We start from the raw sequence: 19,196 nt of genomic DNA, 5'->3' as shown, positions 1-19,196 counted from the left end.
CCAATCTTATCTCTTTCTGGACTTCACACATTTACAGTAAACTCTGAAGTGTGGGGGATTGAGAGCTGGATGAGCAACTATGCCAATTGTTCATCTAAGTTCTACTGAAAAGTCATGTTCGAACAGGGACCCTGTGTGGAGATTAAAGGCACGGCAGAATTAGCCAAAAAGGGGGGGGGAAACTGCAGCTATTGTCTGGTGATGATTTGACTTTTTATTTATCTTTTTTAAATTTGTCTGCAGTTTGCAAACAACTTGTGACCCGTGGATAGAACAGGAAGTCAAAGCCTGGATATCAAAATTGGCAAACTAGCAAAAGAGGTCCCAGGTTGCAAAAAAGCTAACATGATAACCAATGAAAAAAATGTAGAGAAAGCCCAAACATTTCCTTTCAACAATAGCAATAGCTAGCATATTTATAGCATGTCTACTATTTACCTGAGTACAGTTAAAGTCAAAGAAATAGCTAACAGTAATCTAATGGGACGTTCTTGCAGAACTTTCTCAACCGCTTCTGCCATGTAGGCTAATTTTGTGCCGTACATAACATGTTTGTAAAGTACATAACATGCCCCCCCCCCAGCATGTACCTTGAATTATTACACTGACATTCTTCTCATAGAAGCATTAAGGATTTCTATACCAGAGCCAGAAATCTGAGCCCTTGTAGCTACACATTAAAAAAGTTAACGAGACATTCTATCGACCGACAGGAACAACGTCTGCAGAACAGATGCTGCAATCTCTACAGTGAAAACACACATTTGAGATGAATTAAGGTGAACATAAATATGTTTTCTTTCCATTACTTAAATCTGCTTTTAAACACTCTCTCCCAGTTACCAAGGAAACCACATTAGGCAAATCAATGAAGGTAATGTCGCTAGAGAGGGAGGGTATACCTCAACTCTCTCATCTCCCCCAAACAATTTGCCTTGCTGTGTGTGTGTGTGTGTGTGTGTGTGTGTGTGTGTGTGTATCTGTCTCTGTTTGTCTCTCTCCCTCTCATTTTCTATGCCATCTCCCTCTCATCCTCTCCTCCTCTCTTTATCTGCCGCCTCTCTCTCACTCACTCCCTCTTCCCCCCTCACAACACTTGCTTCCTGACAACCACTGCCAAAGGACTAGCAGGCGCAGCGCATCCCTAGATTCCATCACTCGGCAGGCAGGGGGGCCTGGAAGAAGAGAAAGAGAAGGGAGGGGGAAAAAGCCCCCTAAGAACTTTAGTTCAACAGTTGGGACACTCTGGACTTCTGTGTGACAGCCTGTAGCTTAAGTGGTTATGGCCTTCACCGGGGAATAAGAGGGGTGGACTGAGGAAAGGTTCTGGGGGACAGAAGAGAAACGCCCATCAAGCCAAGCTATCAGCCGCTTATCGTTATAGTTGACCTCACTTTGTAAAATCCCTCTGAAGTTAGAACACTTTGGACTTCATCAAAGTGACTAAAAGTGAGGAAGACGGTGGAAGACAACTCTGCTGAGCTTAAAGTTGGACAAACTGCTCAGGCTGAGGACAGCTGGACAGGTTTACACGTCCTGACTTGGACATATGGGCGGCCTCTCAAGATGTTGAATCTGGACGGGTTAGAGGTGATTGCGGTGCTGCTGGTCATGGGTCTCTTCATCAAAGTCTTAGAGCAGTTTGGGATGTTCGAACCTGTCGGTGGGGAAGGTAATGCTTGTTTGTTTCTTTCAGAGTTTTGTCTATTAAAAATAATTATATAAACATAAACAAATTGAGTTCTCTGATGTACAAACAAGTATCGTTTTATAAGTGAGCGCATGAACAGTTTTATCTGCACCACGCATTTCTTCTGGTTCTGAATGAGCTGCAATGCTTTCCAAGGGTTTGGGTTACGAGTGCAACAGTGGGCCATGCAACACACTCTCTCATTTCCCAAACACACACACACACACACACACACACACACACACACACACACACACACACACACACACACACACACATTCAGAGTAACTTTAGCCGCGTGTGTGTGTGGCCTCTCTGCCCCAGGGGTGTGTGCTTTTACCCTTTAATCGATATCACTATGGAAAGAGTGGGTCTGAGTGCAGTGTAGAGGCACTTGTCTCACTGAGGGAATGTCAGCCTTACTGTTTGTACTCTCATTAGCTTAAAACCTAAATGTATAGTTGGATAAAGAAGGGAGATATGGAACATTTTCTTTGAACATTTTCAAGTCAGTGTTCTTTCTTGTTGGGTTTATTTGAGAAAGACAAACCTGAATCAGATCCGTCTTTCACTAAACAAATTTTGGTGCTTTTCTGATCGCTGAATCATTTGTACCAAAGCAGTACTAAAGGTGTTTAACACTTTAACAAAATGTAATATTTACTGAGAGATACATTTACAACACAAAATACAAAAGGACCTGCCTATTATTGAAGAAAAAAGGTCAATATATTCTCTGGCTCACCTCCAGGAGCTGTCACCACACACCAAGGCCCCGTTTGGCCTGTCTTATCAGGGTGACCTGTGTTTTGTCCCCCCCCCCCCCCCCCCTCCCCTCCAGTTCCAATCTACTTTACGTTGTTTGCACTTCCTTATCTTTCATCTGTTGGTGACAAGAGGACAGATGGGATTCGCATCCCTATTATCTGGGGGTTTTTTTGTTTGTTTGTTTGCTTGTTTTTTCCTCTGCACATTGCCCACAGCGCTCTGTTCAGTTCAAGTAACTTTAGCACTCTAACAAGATTTTCTTCTCAGCATTAGTACCAAAGAACCTCTACTCCACTTTTGAGTGCTTTAAATATTAAAACCTTCACAGATTAAAAGTTCTGGTGTATTATTCTGGATGCTACACTGTAGGGAGACACTCTTCATCCCTGATGCACCAGCTGGACTGCACCCAGTAGTCAAGGTGTGCCAACAGCTCTGTCATCTCAATAAAGTTCCTCTTGGAAACCTCTCATCTACACACAGCACTCTACATACCAAGCATGCACACAGACAGACACACACAGAAAGACACGGTGGAGATCCCATTTATTCTTCCATTATACTTAGGACATCAGTCTTCTGCATATTTTGACCATGGTTTATGGAAAGTAGCCGCCTTAATAAATACGTGTGTGCGTGTGTGCCAACTCCCTTGTGAGTACTTTAGCTAATGAATTTTTTAATGGAGGAACTTAGTCCAGATGGCAGAATGAATGCATCAGTCAGACTATCTGCAGAATCACTGAAGAGTTTAGGTCCAAACCATATATGAGCATGTGATATACCAGCTTCAGTCTCAGCGTATGCGTGCTATGTTCATGCCAAATGCAACTTCCAGTACAGTTAGATTATGGTACCAGCATGCACTGTGTCCACTGATCAAGTATCCATTCCATTTAAACTCATTAGTACCTGTCTCCCTCAGGATTACCCCCTCGCTAAGCTACCAGTGGGGATTGAGGATATTAAGCGAAATATTGGAGAAAAATGAGATTATGAAATGAGGTAAAATTTATTTCCCCATTTTCCAAAACTGATATTTTATAAGAAAGAAGAAAAGAAATAAAATATTCATTGTGGTTCAAATTCTTTTTCTGCTCCCTCTTGCCAGACTCATTTTGCTGTACCCATACTGAGTCATCTTCTGGTGAGACAGAGCGAGACCAGTAAAATAAGGAGACTGTGTGACTCTCATTACTTTAATGAGCTGTGCTACTGACCCATCGGTGATTAAACGCGTATACACAAACTAAACGCGCATACTTTTGTGGAGAAAAGGAGAGGAAACTCTTTTGTTATCGAGGATGCATGCAGCATGCGTGAAGTGCACTCTGGTCGGGAAGTTTACAAGGTTCTGATAGATTTAAAGCTAATGGCTAATGGCTGGAGTGTGTTCTTTGGAAGTTTATGAGGTGGAAATTGAAGGGATGTGCTGGTCTGTGCTGGATGGCAGCATGCCTGAGAAGAGTTTTTATCAACACTGCAGTTTCCCCCACCTTCACCTTTTTCTTTGAGTAGAATGTGTTGACTTTAACTTATTCAAGAAACAAAAGAAATCTCTGTGCAAGTATTCACCTGTGATAAACATAAGTTTATTTACTCTGCCTATTTCTATCGCCGATTTGCTTCTCTGAGAATATCAGTGACTAATATCCTACAAGTAAAATGGCCTGTATTTATATAGTAAGTAAGCTAGGGCCTGCTGTTTGTGCTGTAATATACTCACTCGCTTCATGAATGAAAGGTGTGGCATCTTGCCACATGCACCACAGCCTCTTTTAGCCTTTGATTTTCAAATAAATTCGCCTGGCACCGGGTTGGGTGAGTTAGCGGGTGTCAGGGACATATTGAAGTGCTGCTTCATCACTTCTGCAAGGTCTTTGATACTTTAATGTCTCATATCAATTTATACCAGATTTAACAGTGGGATGTGAACCATATGTCAAACCAACCTGGAGATTGTCATTTTTACTTTTTAGTTTCACTTTGGTTCAGTGAATATGTGATGATTTTTGAGGTGAGGTGCGCACAATTGAGTAAGAATGTGAGGACTGTTTTGTTCAGAGTCCTGTGGTCGATCCAAGGGGAAATATCACAGCAGAGCTTCAATTTGGACAGAAGACTTGGAGTAGACTTTACATTTTGCAGTTCCTCTGTTAGCTGCGTCGCTTAAAATCTTTTAAAACTCATCATCATCCAGGTATTCACCTACTCTGTGCAACTGACCATAACTGTTACAAAGCATAGCCTGAATAAAACATTCAGTGTTTTACATGTAAAGAAATAATTTGTAAGGGAATATTAATTTCCTCACAACCATGGCTGCATCTTTATAGAGGGCAGTATCCAAGGCTGATCCACAGCCTATATTATTATTATTATTATTATCATCATTATTACTATTATTTCCATCCATCCATCCATTTTCTTTTGCTTATCCTATTCAGGGTTGTAAGAGGTGGGGTACAACCTGAAATAACAATAATAATAATAATAATAACAATAATAGTACTAGTAGTACTAGTAGTATCTTTAGTAGTAGCAGTAATAGAAGTAATAGTGTTAGCAGTATGGTTGCACTATTATTGTTATTATTGTTAATAGTTGAGCAATCAGGTGGAATGTTACTATATGGAAATAATGTAGCAGGTTTTTACCAATTAACTATCAAAATAATATCAAGCAATAACCAAATAATATCTTGTATCAGCAATACTTATAACTCAGTAATATTACACCTAAATCTATGTAACTGGGTTACATAGAAAATAATGTGGAATGTAAAATAATATTGTGGAAACAAATTTAGTAAGAGTACAGTAATATATCCTGGTATCACTATTGCAAACTGCTACCCAAAAAATTGTTACATCTGTGCATTAACATTTTATAACCTGACTTTAAAGCAGTTGTGACCTCATTAAAATGAGGTTACATATAATAGTACTGGATATTTTATTGCTGGAATTAATCCCACCTTCTGTCTCCAGCATTCTTTCATTGAAGATAACCATGTAAATATTATGATTAGTACTGTGGATTATTACCTGAAAATATGTTTGGTAGTTTATAAGAAATACCATGTAAATTCCGTGTAAAAATATAATAAAGCAAACTTTGAGTAATGTTATAGTTATATAGAAATACATGATAATGTATTTGTAATAACAAGCAACCAGGGCTGCAAAATGCAAAACTATACGTTTTTCCTAAATTTCATAAAAATATTTCTACAGCTGAAAACCTCAGACCAGACAAACATATCTATATTTATTAAATATGAATGGCACTTCACTGTCACCACCAGATAGATAGATAGAAGAGTAAACTGCTCTGCTCACATCAAAAGACCTACAACTGGAAAAAACAAAAAGCTTTTATACTTTAATATCCTGACCACATGAAGGTTTATATGCCTTTGTACTAATGTACTAATAAAAAATTTTAAGCAGGATATTATATTGTTACCAGTAAGTTACTATGCACTTACTAATTCGTCTTAATAGGATTTGATTTCCACATTATGTCACCCAGTTTCCTGCTTCTTATTGCTCAATTACATACATTTCAGTGCAATATTACCATTACTAACAGGTAAATCATATAAATAAGACATAAAAGATTTTTTTAAAAATTTTGTAAATACTGTATTTTCTAGTACACTTTTCTCAAAAGAAGATGGACGTGATAACAATAAAACATATACATTTACTAAATGTATAATTATAAACTATATAATAATGGATCATCTATTTAATAATCTATAGGTTTCTAATACTCTGAATGGTCAGATATTTGTATGTGCATATTTTTCTCTGGTAAACACTATATCTTAGGTCCATTCTACAACAACATCCTCTTCCTGTCTACAGTGAGGCTAGGCAAATCATTTTTTTTCATGCTTAAGAGGATATTTGGCCATTTGGCTAGGATCCTTGGTTGTGTGTGTCTATTTGATGGAAAGAAAGTATGATGACAGCATGAAGGAGATGGATAAGTGCAGGTAAAAAGCTTAGCGGTCAGCAGAAGACCTATTTGTGTCTAAGCACAGGCACGTATGCATGCGCACACACACACACACACACACACACATGCTGGCTGCATTCTCTATTAGCTTACCTATCAACAGAGGGGCAATTACAATGAGGGCAGATGGGTGTGTGTGTTTGTGTGTGTGTTTGCAGTCCATTCAGTCCATTAAGAGTAAGTTGTGTTGCTTCACACCCAGTATAAGGGTCTGTGGACCATCCCTATATTATATCAGACCAAGAGCACATTTAAAAATGTTATCTGAAAGTCATATATTTTGCAGCAGTGAATTGTTGAAGGACTTTTCATTGGGCTCTTTTGGAGAAATTTAAAACAATAGCAGTTAAGACACTTTATCAGTGGTTTGGACAAGGATAATCTCGATTGTGGCAAACTTTATAAACTGCAAAAAACGTGCAGCATGGATCAAGGAGCCTGTCCTTGTTGACCTTGTCTGAGCCTCTTTCTGTCTCTGCCCCTCTGATGGCTAGCCAGGAAGAAGATGAGAGCCTGGGACACGGGAGGATCAGACAGGGGATATTTAATACGCAACTCTCTCTGTTCCTCTGCATCCTTCCCTCACTCCATCTCTCTTTTTTTCTTCATTTTTTCTTTCTCCTCTCTGCTTTTGTCACTGTCTGTCTTCGTTCTCTGGCTCCCCATCCCCTGATTTCATTATGGCGGTCGTGTGTGTGTGTGTGTGTAAGTGTGTGTGTGTGTAAATGAGAGACTGTATTTGTATGGCAGGTGCTCTGTGGATAAAAGAACAGAAGTTGTTGACGTTCCGTTGGTCTTCCTCTGACACACGTCTGGAGAAAGATGATAACATTGAGAACAAACTAATGAATACACACACACACACACACACACACACACACACACACACACAAACCTAACCTTGAAAAAAAAATCTGTCATTTTTTTATAATTTGAAAGATTTGCATTAGCGCGGCTTAGCTTCATATCTGAAGACCATTTTCCGCTGCGCAGCTTAACCCGTTAATGTTCGGCTGTGCTGTTTTCAAGATGAATTTGATTTTTCTGAGTTGCTTCAGCAGTTTCTCTGGCACAAAAGAAACCAGCAATATTTGATGAAATATTCACCCACCCAGCTGTAGCAGATCTGTCAGACAGACTAAACCTGGTAGCATTGTTTTGAATCAAAGTACAAAATGATGATCCTCTGTTGAGGTAGCTTTGCCAGCTGATAAGCAGCAGCTGAATAGACTGTATCTTGCTCTATGGCAAGGATGTCAAACATAAGGCCTGGGGGCCAGAAATGGCCCAGCAAAGACTACAATCCAGCCCATTGGACATCTTTGAAAAATCTTAAGGTGGCTATAAAATTTGTACTTTTAACTGTATTTTTCATAAATTTTAAAGCTTGCACTAGGGATAAAGACCTCCCCCATGGCCATTCATACAACACCAAACTAATGAAATGAGAGCTAAACAATTAAATCATAGAAAAGTTCCTGTTTTTTAACCATTTACTCTAGAAATTTCAGTTTTCTTTACAATGTGTCCACACTAAAATAAATAAATAAAATAAGAACTCACAAAAACTGAAAATGCACCTGGAAATTAATGGGAAATGGGATTTTCTACAGTCTGGCCCACTCAAGATCAAGATGGGCTGCATGTGGCCCACCTTAAAAGGAATTTGACATCCCTGCTCTTTGGTATAAGAAGCCATATAGCGGGCCAACACAGGCGCTGTTAAAATATAAGAAATAGGTTTCTGAGATGGCAATGCTTATGCTGGGATAGAAGACAGTAAGCTGTGGTTATGGTAAGAACAATTACTCCTAAAACTACTTAATTAAGCTGCAGACATTACTTGTGGTAAAGCTGCACTTTCCTTTCATGTATTAGAATATAAGAGGTAACCATCAGGGCAAATGGTCGTGAATAATTCAGGTCTCAGCCACACATCTGTAAAGTTTTATGACTGTGTCTTGCTTGGTTTTGACCCCAATGGGCTGAATGTAAATTGGAGTAAAGATTGAAATATCTGCCTGATGGCACAGCTCTTTATTTATTCTTCTCTTTTTTTAAATTTCTCTGGCCATTATTCTTACATTACAGTATTAACAAGGCCACAGAAACCTGGCAGCAGGATTCACGAGTATAAAACACTTTGTGTTGGACAGACATTATTTACCCTGTCCTATAACAACAGAAGAAGGCTACAGGCTGCTGTCGTTCTGCCATTGATTTAACTGCCAATTTGATCTTTATTCATGGCAGGATACCAGTAAGCATTTGGGATAACTTTCCTGTAAGTTGCTGCACGCTGGCTGAGCTTTCCTCAAAGTACATGTTTCACTGTCTTGTGTTCCAGCATAGTAATGTGTTGTTTGGCTGAGAAAGTAGTTTGTTTTGCTCCGTAATATTGTTGCTGTGGCACTAATTTAAACTTAAGACTTGTTTTAGTGGTCGTTTTAGAAACAAATCCTTCCACAGCTGAAACCAAACCTTTGGAGTGCTGAGATTCCAACCCTCTTAGCTGAAGTTTTTTCCCCCCTTTTTTTTCTGTTGTATCGACCCACAGGATGTTTTCCTGATTTGGCTCCTGGCAGGAAACAGCAGAGCAGAGGTTTTATGACTTGATAGAAATAGGTTTAGAGGATTGTTGTCAGCGATGCAAACCCAATTTAGATTGACTGCTTTACACCACTCACAAACACAGGATGCATTAGAAAAAGGCATGAAAGCTGAGTGTCAGAAGGTTCAAAGTACAACTTTAATGCTGTTTGGGCTGCTGCTGCTTTGATCTTAGACAATGCCATAATATCAACCGCGGATCTTGCAGGCAATGCGCGTGTGAGAGAGAGAGATGGCATTGGAAATCATTAATAGCTTGTGATCTTTCATTTCTCTCAAACTGCTCCCTGCAGCTGGATTAAATCAAGGACAGCAACAAGGAAAGAGCATACCAAGAGTTGAACAGCATTGTTGACTGCTGTTTTGCTAGTTACATGTCTTACCTTGCACTGCCCTCTACAGGTGTGCCGCTTAATAGCTTCAATCTAAAGTTTGTCAAAATTAAAAACGGTCAATTTTGTGCCTTAAAGACCTTAAACACATTTTATTTAATGAGCTGTAAACAGATCAGCTAAATTTTTTTAACCTACACACGATCATTTAACAACTAAGACTAGTTATATACTTACAGTAGTTTTTGGCACTTTCATCATGTATTTATTATACATAAACTGCAACAGATCAAGCTTTTCTGGTTGATCCTAACTTTAGTCCCTATCATTAAATGTCACACAAAAGACATACTCCCAAACTTAGCATTCGGATGCTGCTGATGTTTCCCAAAAACATAAATTAGTACGTCTCATTTCCTCCAAACAGACAACATATTTGATCCGTCTGTGTCACCGGGTTGTGTGCACTTTCTAAAGAAAACTGTTCATTAGCTGGTCTCTGTAGTTTATACTGAAAGGACTCGGCTTCAGTAGAATCTGTTTTTGTCCCCCATCGCCGTATTAAAAATATCCTCAAAAGCTAATGATCTATGCAAATGGATCTCTTATTTCACTTATCTAATTGGAAACACACTAGCCAATTTTGAGCACCATTTGTCAATGACCTCCTCTGTGTCTCCTTCGCTGCACGCTTTCGCACACACATATTACCCTCCCCCCTTGCACTCTCTTAGACATTTTAATCAGTTTTGAGAGGAATAATTGCCCAGGTAGACGTCTAAATATGGAGGTATTTCAATTACTTGGTGTGTCTGGCCTCGGGCAAACTATGCCTCACAGAGGCTAATCAAGTAAGACTGATTAACCCAACATTTTATTATAGTCTAAGTGTGCACGCATGTGTGAGGGTGTCACCATTTATTGTAGATTAGAATTCTCCCAAGTAAATGTTTGTCATTATATCCCTCGGGATGCATTAGAGCTCAACCTTCTTGTTTGTATGACACATAACCAATTTAGGCAAAAAAAAAAAAAACCCCAAACCCTTTCATCTGTGATTTCTCAAACTGCCCTTTAAACACCTTCAGACGTGATGGATGGTTAAGATGGGGATAAAAAAAAGGAGCAGTATCTAAGATAACCACTACCCTGCTAATTATATCACACAGACTGTCAGATTCCAAACAAACAGAAACACTCTGTTGGACACCGACTGCAAAGACCTCAGCTGATTAAAAATGAAGTGACAATTATTGTGTGAGGAGCTTAATCGGGATTTTGTTGTTTACCAAACTTTTAAATGCAGAGAAGCTTCACAGTGTGACTGATTTGGAGATTAGTATGTTGTAAGTATATGTAAATCCAACTTTCCACCTCATCCTGAAGCTATCAGTAGCTAATAAAAATAAAATAACCCCATCAAAGATAATATTGGCTCGTCTAGCTACGACATGGACAGGTATCAAATTCTAGTCAAATTTGCATCCAGACGTTCTCAAAGCATAACTCCTTGAGCATCGATACGTGAGCATTGGTGGTGGTGGTGGGAGTATCACTGACATGATGCGTTTAGGGGCCAGGGAATAGCAGCAGGCGAGTGAACTTTCAATCATAGCTTTCAGTCATTGGCCATCTGAGACACATTCAAACCTTAAAGCCTCCTGAAAGCTTAGCAAAATGATTTCCAAAATCAGTGCAAGCATTTCCCCGGGTCCAGCCCATTTAACCCCCTTCACTTCACCAAGGTAATTGATTCATCTTCTACGGTGACATGAAACAGCTTCTCAGTTGAAAAATGATCGGGCCACCGAGCGTTGTGGGAGGATTAATGAATAGGCAATACAAGGACCCAAGGAGGAGTAATACGAAGAAGATGGAAGAAGTAGTCTAATTTTTAATTTTTTTTCTTGCTCTGAGCCTTTCTTAAAACTAGATTTTTGTAATTACAGAGGATGAGTATCAACTGAAAAAGGAGCTGTGATTCAGGTGTCTATGTTGGACCCAAGAAAATGGTTTTGGAAGATGAAATCTCTTCCCAAATTTACAGCTAGAGTGGAGGCAGTGTCAAACTGAAAGTGAAAATTCATTAAAATTAACAGTTTGCTTCATTTCCAGCCATTGTAGTTGCAGCTTGTTAGATACGTTGTGAAAGCCATTCTGTTTTAAGCCGTGGTAATGGCCTGGCTCGAGAGATGGCAGCGTCAGTTGGTAATTGGTCGCTAAGGGCCGTCATTGACAAGAAACAATTGCAGTGTCTCCTGGCATTGTCATGTAAAGTGTGAATTTGTCATTTAAATGTACTTTAAAAGTTTAAAACTAAAAATGATTCACAGAGAAGTCTTATTTTTTTGTTGCCGTTGCTGTTAGTTGGTTCTGTTTGCTTACGTTTTATTTTCTTTTGAAATCACACATCAATCACTCAACCCAGCTGGTTTTACTTCTGCTCTTTAATTAGATTTTTTTCCCAGTTTTTCAGCAGCAATAATCAAATCAGCACTTCTTCATGTCAAAAGCTCTCAGTTTTAAAATTATCTGCTGGTTTCCTGCATTTGAGTCCTCTCATCTTTTGCCTGGCTTAGTAAATGCAAACTCCTGTTTGAGTTCTGCATAACTTTTATTATAAAAGCATAATCATATTTTTTTCTGCGCTACATGAAAACATATAATGTGAAATGCTGGTGAAACAAAGGATGTGCTGCATTCATTTCAGATGTCTACAAAAAACCTCACTTCTCAACCAAATTTAGCCCGCTCTGATTTTACAGTTACCTGGATGTCTAGACATATTTTGACTTACAAGTCACCAAATCAGTGCATACGGGGATACAAACAGTGCAACAGTGAAGCAAGCTAAACTTTGTTACCATTATTAGAAGCAACTGCACCAGTAAGATCAAAAGTCAGTGCCTTAGAATATTCCTGGACTCACAGAGCCGTCATGTTTGAACAAATATGGAGGAGAGAAGCAAAGTCTTGTTATATGACAGGGATAATAATACTGTAGGTAAGAGATAATGACAGATAGGTATGACCAGCCTTGATCTGTAGCACTTTTATCCTTGATTTGACTCTGACTCCTGACTGTATTTGAAAGTTTTATATCACAGTATTTAGGAAGTTATGTTGCGTATTCTTTGTAAGTTAATATACTCACCGTCCCTTCATTAACTAAACATTACTAGTACTGAGCTGGACCCCCATTTGTCATCATAACTGCTCTAATTCTTCATGGCATAGATTCAGTAAGGTGCTGGAAACATGCCTCAGAGATTCTGGTCCTTATTGACATGACAGCATCACACAGTTGCTGGAGATTTATCGACTGCACGTCCATGTTGTGAATCTCCCATTCATCACATCCCAAAGATGATCTGTTGGATGGAGATCTGGTGGCTGTGGAGGCCATATGAGTCCAGTGAACTCACTGTCATGCTCAAGAAACCAGTTTGAGATGATTTGAACTTTGTGACTGCGGCAGCAGCCACCAGGAGATGGGTATACTGTGGTTATAAAGGTATGTCAGCTACAATACTCAGGTAGTGAATTATGTTGCAACTAAGGTACCCAAAGTGTGGCAAGAAGATATCCCTCACATCATTACACCAGCAGCAGCAGCCTGTACCACTAATGCAAGGCGGGCTGGATTTATGCTTTCTTGTTGTTTACACCAAATTTTGATCCAACCATCTGAATGTTACAGCAGGAACCAAGAGTCACCACATGACAATGTTTTTCCAGCCATCTGTTGTCCAATTTTGATGAGTCTCAGTTTTTTTGTTCCTAGCTGACAATAGTAGTACATGGTGTAGTCTTCTGCTGCTGTAGCCCATCTGCTTCAAGGTTCAATGTGTTAAGTCTTCAGAGATGCTCTTCTGCATTCTCTCTCACTCTTCTGCTCTCCTTAGTTGTAACAAATGGTTATTTGAGTTACTTTAGCTTCTTATCAGCTTGAAGCAGTCTGGTCATTTTCCTCTGACCTCTGGTATCAACATGGCATTTCTAGATATCTACTCTTTTTTTTTTTTAGACAATTCTGTCTAAACCAGCATTTCAAACATAAGGCCTGTGGGCAACAATTGGCCTGGCAACGACTCCCACTGGACGGCTTTGGAAAATATGAAAGCGGGCATACATTTTTGAACTTCATTATTAGAAGTTTTACAGATTTTTCCTGCTGATTTTCTCTCAATTTACACATTTATGATGTAGAAAAACTGAGATGTACTGTTAAGATTGCCCTTCTTTATCTTATATTAAGATATCTCAGGGATTAAATGTGTAGGTGAAGACTGAAAGGTGAGTTTCACTCATCACCACCCCACTTAAGTCCCATCAAAGTGGGCTTTATGTGCCCTTCAGTGTAAAATGAGTTTGGCATCCCTGCTGTAATCCCTAGAGGTGTTTGTGTGGTAAAATTCCAGTACACAGCTCAGACCTGCCCATCTGGAACCAATAACAACGCCACATTCAAAGTCAGTTAAATCTTCCTCATTCTGATGGCCAGTTTGAACTTCAGCAGGTTGTCTTGACCATATCTATGTGCCTAAATGCGCTGAATTGCTATCATGTGACTGGCTGATCAGATATTTCCATTTTAAAGTAGTTGAACAGATGCACCTAATGATGTATCCAGTGAGCGTACAATGCGTTATGTAGATTATTTATAGAACAGCACCTGTGAAGACATTTATTTTAATGAACACTTGTTCCCTTCTTGACATCACAAATTAAATGTCTGCTTTAGAATAATGGAAACATTAGTTGACAGTGATTGCCCAGTTTCTGACACTGAACATGAACTCGGTTGCCTTTTTGTATAGCACTAGTGAATGGATTAGTGAGTAGATGACATTACTTTCCCAAAACACTTGCCTGCCTTGGCAAAGAAACGCAAGTTATCAACTATGTACTTTAACTGTCATTTGAAATCTTCCTGTCTCCTACCTTGAAGAGTGGAGAGAAGAAGCTATTGTAAATAATTTATCAGTTTTTTCAAACTTCATCATCAAACAAAAATGTAAAAAAAAGAAGAAAAATAAAAAAAGATTAATACATAAACTTTGCTTTTCTTCTTTCTTTCTGCAACAGTGTGTTTAAAGTGAAATCACAATGAACTTGGCAAAGGCACAGTCTGCACAAATGCAGTATGCAAACAGGACTCAAAATGTTTGCCAAAGAGCCTTTGTGCACCTGACTGTTTGACAGTGGGATAGCCCTAAGGCCTCACAGATTTAGCTGTAACGAACTTCAAAGTCTGCAAGTCTTTGAGTGTGGACATTGAGATTGGGTTCATGGTATCACAAGACCATTGTTCTCATCCTGTTTCCTATAAAAACTTAATATTGCTTCCTTCCTAGCCATGACCATGAGCCTTCTCTATCTGTAAGTAGTTATTGTATTTAAATATATATTGCACTTTTCCTCTTAACATCTGAACCATGTAGCAGTTAAGAAAACAAATTTTTTTGCGGCAGTTATTTGTTACTGAAATAAGAAAACAAATAATAATGTTGCCCTGCTGACAGGAGCTTTTTATTAGAAAATGTAGAAATGCATTGTTGTGGAACAAGATTATGAATTACGTATTTTGTCATTTCATTTGGAGGACTTTTTGCAATTCTTATGCCTCAGTACGTCTTTCTTGTTACCAGCACTCACAGTAATCAGTTGTAGGTGTTACTTAATTTCAGGTTTAGCAGTACAGACAGTCAATTTTTGCACTGACAAACGAAGAAAATGACTTTAGTGTGGATTGGCCGCATCTTGCCAATAACAGATCCACTTATAGTAATAAGGTCATGACTGGATCCAATATCAGTTCAGCTGGGATATCTCAATTCCACTTAGAAATATAATTTCCTTGATCATGTATCCCTTATACACTGTGCTTTAGAAGGCTCATAACATTATTACCTGTTGTACTCACTCATGCCTTGTGCACCTTGTTGAAAGGTTAAGTGTCTAAATCAGTTTCCTATCCACTCTGGTACATCAAATCCATTATTTTCTGGGGGGAGGGTGTTGTTTTTTGTTTTTTTTCTAGTTCCCGTTCAGTGTGTCTGTCTGTGCTTGGATGTCAGTGTGCCAGATGTGACAGCAATAGATCCCATCCCAGCTGAAATGTTCCACGCTGTGCTGGAGTTCAAATGCAATATTTGATAGCCAGATTTCACCTCCAGGCTGTGTGTTTGTGTGTTGACTTTATACTCAGGGGAGATTGTCACATCTGTGAGTTTGTCCACAGTCGTTGCTGGGTCAGATGCTTTGCCACTCTGTCGTCACAGTTTTTCTCCTCCCTTATGTTAAGTCTTTTCCTGCTTCTTCTCCGCCTAAATTTATCCTTCCATTTCCCATAGCTGCCTCTTTTGGAGTGATTATTTGTTTTGGGTTTTATTTGCATTTGCTATTCTCATCGTTATTTGTCTTTGACCATTCCTTCTTGTCCCTCCTTTCCCTTCCTCTCTTCCCCTCTCATCTCTCCATTCATTCTTCTCATCTATCTCTCGCATGTCTCCCCCTCTCTGTTTCCCCTCTTTACCTACAAGTAGTACTACTCTATCCTTTCCCCTGCCTCCATTTCTCATCCCCCTCTTTCCTCCCTTCACTTCCATCACTGACCCAATTAAGCATGGGGAGGGACACAGCACTAGGAGAGTGACGGAGGTAAGGCAAGAAAGAGAGGGAGGACAGGCAGATAGAACAGAGAGTTTGAGTCAGTAGCAAGAAAACCAGAGAGAGTCAGAAAACAATTGCCACCAACCTGCCAGGACACACACAGTGCATTGTCCGAAGTTCACCTGGAACTTAAACCACCTTTGACAGCCTCAGAGGAGGTGGGGGTGGAGTAGCAAGTCGAAATTCCTGCTGCCACGCACTTACCACTCTCGAAGAAGAAACGAGGAGAATAACAATCTACCTTCAGTGAAGACAGCGGGTGGGGAGCTGTGCGGAGTTAGGATGGCCGAACGCCGGGATATAGCTGGAGACTGAGAGGAGAGACTGAAGACAAAGACATTGCATTCTGGGCTGGAAACTGAGGGGGGGGCACGGTTGCCCCTAGGCAAGAGAAAGATTTTTGGTGATAGGAAAAGAGGGAGAGGAAGGGGGGGAAGGATGCATCTGTTCTTCCAAGACAAGTGGGAGGTGGAGGGGCTGCAGACTGTGGGTATCCTCCTGGTGGTCTGCAGTTCCCTCAAACTGATGCACTTTCTGGGGCTCATCGACATTTCTATGACAGGTAAGAGAAATTATTCAAAAGAAAAACAGAGGCACGGAAAGGGTTAAATTGATAAATATAGTCAGGGGACAGCTGGAAGAGAACACTTACCTGGAGAGGCAGGCGTCTGCATGTGTATTCATGGTGTGTTTCTGTGTTTGAGGTTAACATGAAGTAGTTTTAGCCTAATTCTTTCACTGCCTAGCTGTTCTGTCTGTCACACCCATTTACAGTCCTGTGTAGTGTGTCTGTGTGTCTGTGTGTGTGTGTGTCTGTGTGTGTGTGTGTGTGTGTGTGAGAGAGAGAGAGAGATAGCTAGAGAGAAAGAGAGATCTTTTTTATGAGGTTTGGTGTATGCTTGGTGTATCTGTGTCTCTCTATGTCACATATAAGTTCAAAGTATTAGAACTGCAGCCCATTCAGTAGCTCGTTCATTATAATCAGCCACAGGCTGTACGTGACATTTATTAATGCGATGAGGACCTGCATTTTAAAATATTCTCATTGTTTTGATTTAAAGTGAAACTCAGTTTGTTCGTCATGAAGAGCTTTACAGTGTTCTCTGGAGAGGACACTGCAAAGCTCCAGGGAGAGTTTTAGGAAGTCTGAGAAAGGCCACCCTGGTGGTGTCTTCATGCTTGTCTACGCCTCGGCTTAAAGAGTGCAGATTTCCTTTTCTCTTTTTTTCTCGTCTGGGCGAGCAGGTTAGGGCATTTTAACATTTTTAGATGGTGTACAGTAGTGAAGCAGATACAGAATGGGGGAGGGAGACAGAGGGGTATTATATGCAATAAAGGAATTAAACCAGCAGGTTGCAGCTATGTGAAATGTGTGCCACCAGCGCACCCTGAGGCCACACATTTTTAAGGCTGCATGGCAGACTGGGACTGTGCTGTTTGGAACAGTCAAGCTTTTACCAGACAGCAAGGCTGTAACAGTGGAGGCATTTTGGGAAATTCCTCTGCTGCACTGATTTTGAGCATCATTCTCTCTCTCTCTTTTGTTTTTTGGTGGTCTTTTGCCTCCAACCTTACTAACCAGCTTGATTGCAGTTTAGAAGAAAAAGACGAAGGAGAAGTGGAAAGTAAAGGTAAAGGTCCCCGGACTCATTTAAAACTAAAGGTGCTTGGGGAACTAACCGAACCACTTTTAAAATGTAGCTCTGCACTGCTTCACTCCTGGAGATCATAACTAAAAGTCCCAGTGTTGGACTTTCACAGACACTAAGCAGTACAGTGTATACGTGATGCTTGCTGTCTTCCCTGTGTTTCAGGGCTTACACGTGATTTTCTGCATTCCTTGAGAAAATCCTCAGAGTTCTCGAGTTTATGAAGTTTCTTCAAAAGTTACTAAATATTGCCAAAAATGTGCTGCTGCCATTTTACTAAAAATAGAGCTGTTCTCTTACTTCCTGAAGTGTTGTGATGGTCTGTCAGTGTGCCCTGAGGGAAACTATTGCGCTCTAATTGCACAATCACTACAGGGCATGCTGGGTAAGAGCATCGTGATGCTGCACAATAACCGAGGAACACAGTTTTGTTTTTTTTACTTTTCTGCCTACTCAGGCCAGAATGAAAGAAGTTCTGGTCTCATTGTCAGTGCCACTCAAAAAACAATTTCAACTTCAAAGGCTAGAGAACAAATTGATCACGTGTCTTCAGTAGCTCAAGGAGTGGAGTAACCTACTTGTTTTTGACATAGGACTCTGTTAGTATGGAGGATATTAAAAAGAGATAGATAGATAGATAGATAGATAGATAGATAGATAGATAGATAGATAGATAGATATGTGTGCATATTCAGGTTAATGCCTCTGAGATCAAATACCTCTATTTCAGGAGAATCATAGCCATGACATCTAAAGCACATTTACTGAGACATCACAACAAGAAATTTTAACGCCAGAAAAGGACAAAAATACAGACAAAATAACAAAGATGGAGCGAGGGCTTTAAAAGGGAGCCAGGAAAATGTGTCTCTAAACAAGCACATCTAATCACTGACAGTCTCCAGCAGATTTGGCTTTTTATGGGTCTCACAAGTATTTAAAACTCAGTGTTCCGTGTGGAGCACAGGCAGTAGATATCACAGCGGTTTTTTTTGTTCATTTCTGTTTGTTTGTGTCTCTGTTTTGGCCTTCATATCAGTATAACGCATGCTGATCAGTTCAAACTGTAATCTGTAATGCTACCCAAGAGAGTTTCCAGTCATAGAAATGTTATGATTTAGCATTTTGCTGTACTGATATGTTGATTTCAGTGTTATAATAACAAAAAATGTCTGATTTTGGAGCACTAAAAACAATGTAGGCGTAACTAGTGTTCATACATTGTTGGTATGCTTCTTTACTGTCTCTTTCAAATTGATGTATTGCACACTGTCGTTACTTCTTTGACACCTATAGTTGCTATTTATGTTGAATATGATGAACTATAATGAGCGATACACACTGTTAATTAGACTAACAATAGTCTATGAAGAAATTACAAGTAGGTAATGAAACACTCATCTCAAGGTCCATTTAATAGCTGTTCTGAAGGTTTCTGGAAGTTAA

General features: G+C 39.7%; 1 protein-coding gene across 8 annotated transcripts in view; it reads left to right on the top strand.

Moving 5' to 3' along the window:
• LOC100709045 (Kv channel-interacting protein 2) overlaps positions 1-19,196 on the top strand; it is a 106,647-nt gene that overhangs the window by 81,323 nt on the left and 6,128 nt on the right. The window contains exon 1 of one of the 8 annotated variants that reach the window (XM_005474161.4): positions 1,064-1,672. The exons of 5 other annotated variants lie outside the window; for them this stretch is intronic. In XM_005474161.4, the coding sequence (XP_005474218.1) occupies positions 1,567-1,672 (106 nt within the window). In that variant the 5' untranslated portion in view covers positions 1,064-1,566. Of the gene's footprint in view, positions 1-1,063; positions 1,673-14,395; positions 16,664-19,196 lie in introns of those variants that run through there. 2 more of the 8 variants (XM_025897816.1, XM_003441086.5) reach the window with 2 other exon arrangements.

Source organism: Oreochromis niloticus, linkage group LG13 (genome assembly GCF_001858045.2).
Source record: "Oreochromis niloticus isolate F11D_XX linkage group LG13, O_niloticus_UMD_NMBU, whole genome shotgun sequence".
In the NCBI taxonomy this organism is placed as follows: Eukaryota; Metazoa; Chordata; class Actinopteri; order Cichliformes; family Cichlidae; genus Oreochromis; species Oreochromis niloticus.
The sequence above is the reverse complement of the archived record's forward strand: the minus strand, read 5'-3'. Positions and strand labels throughout refer to the sequence as shown.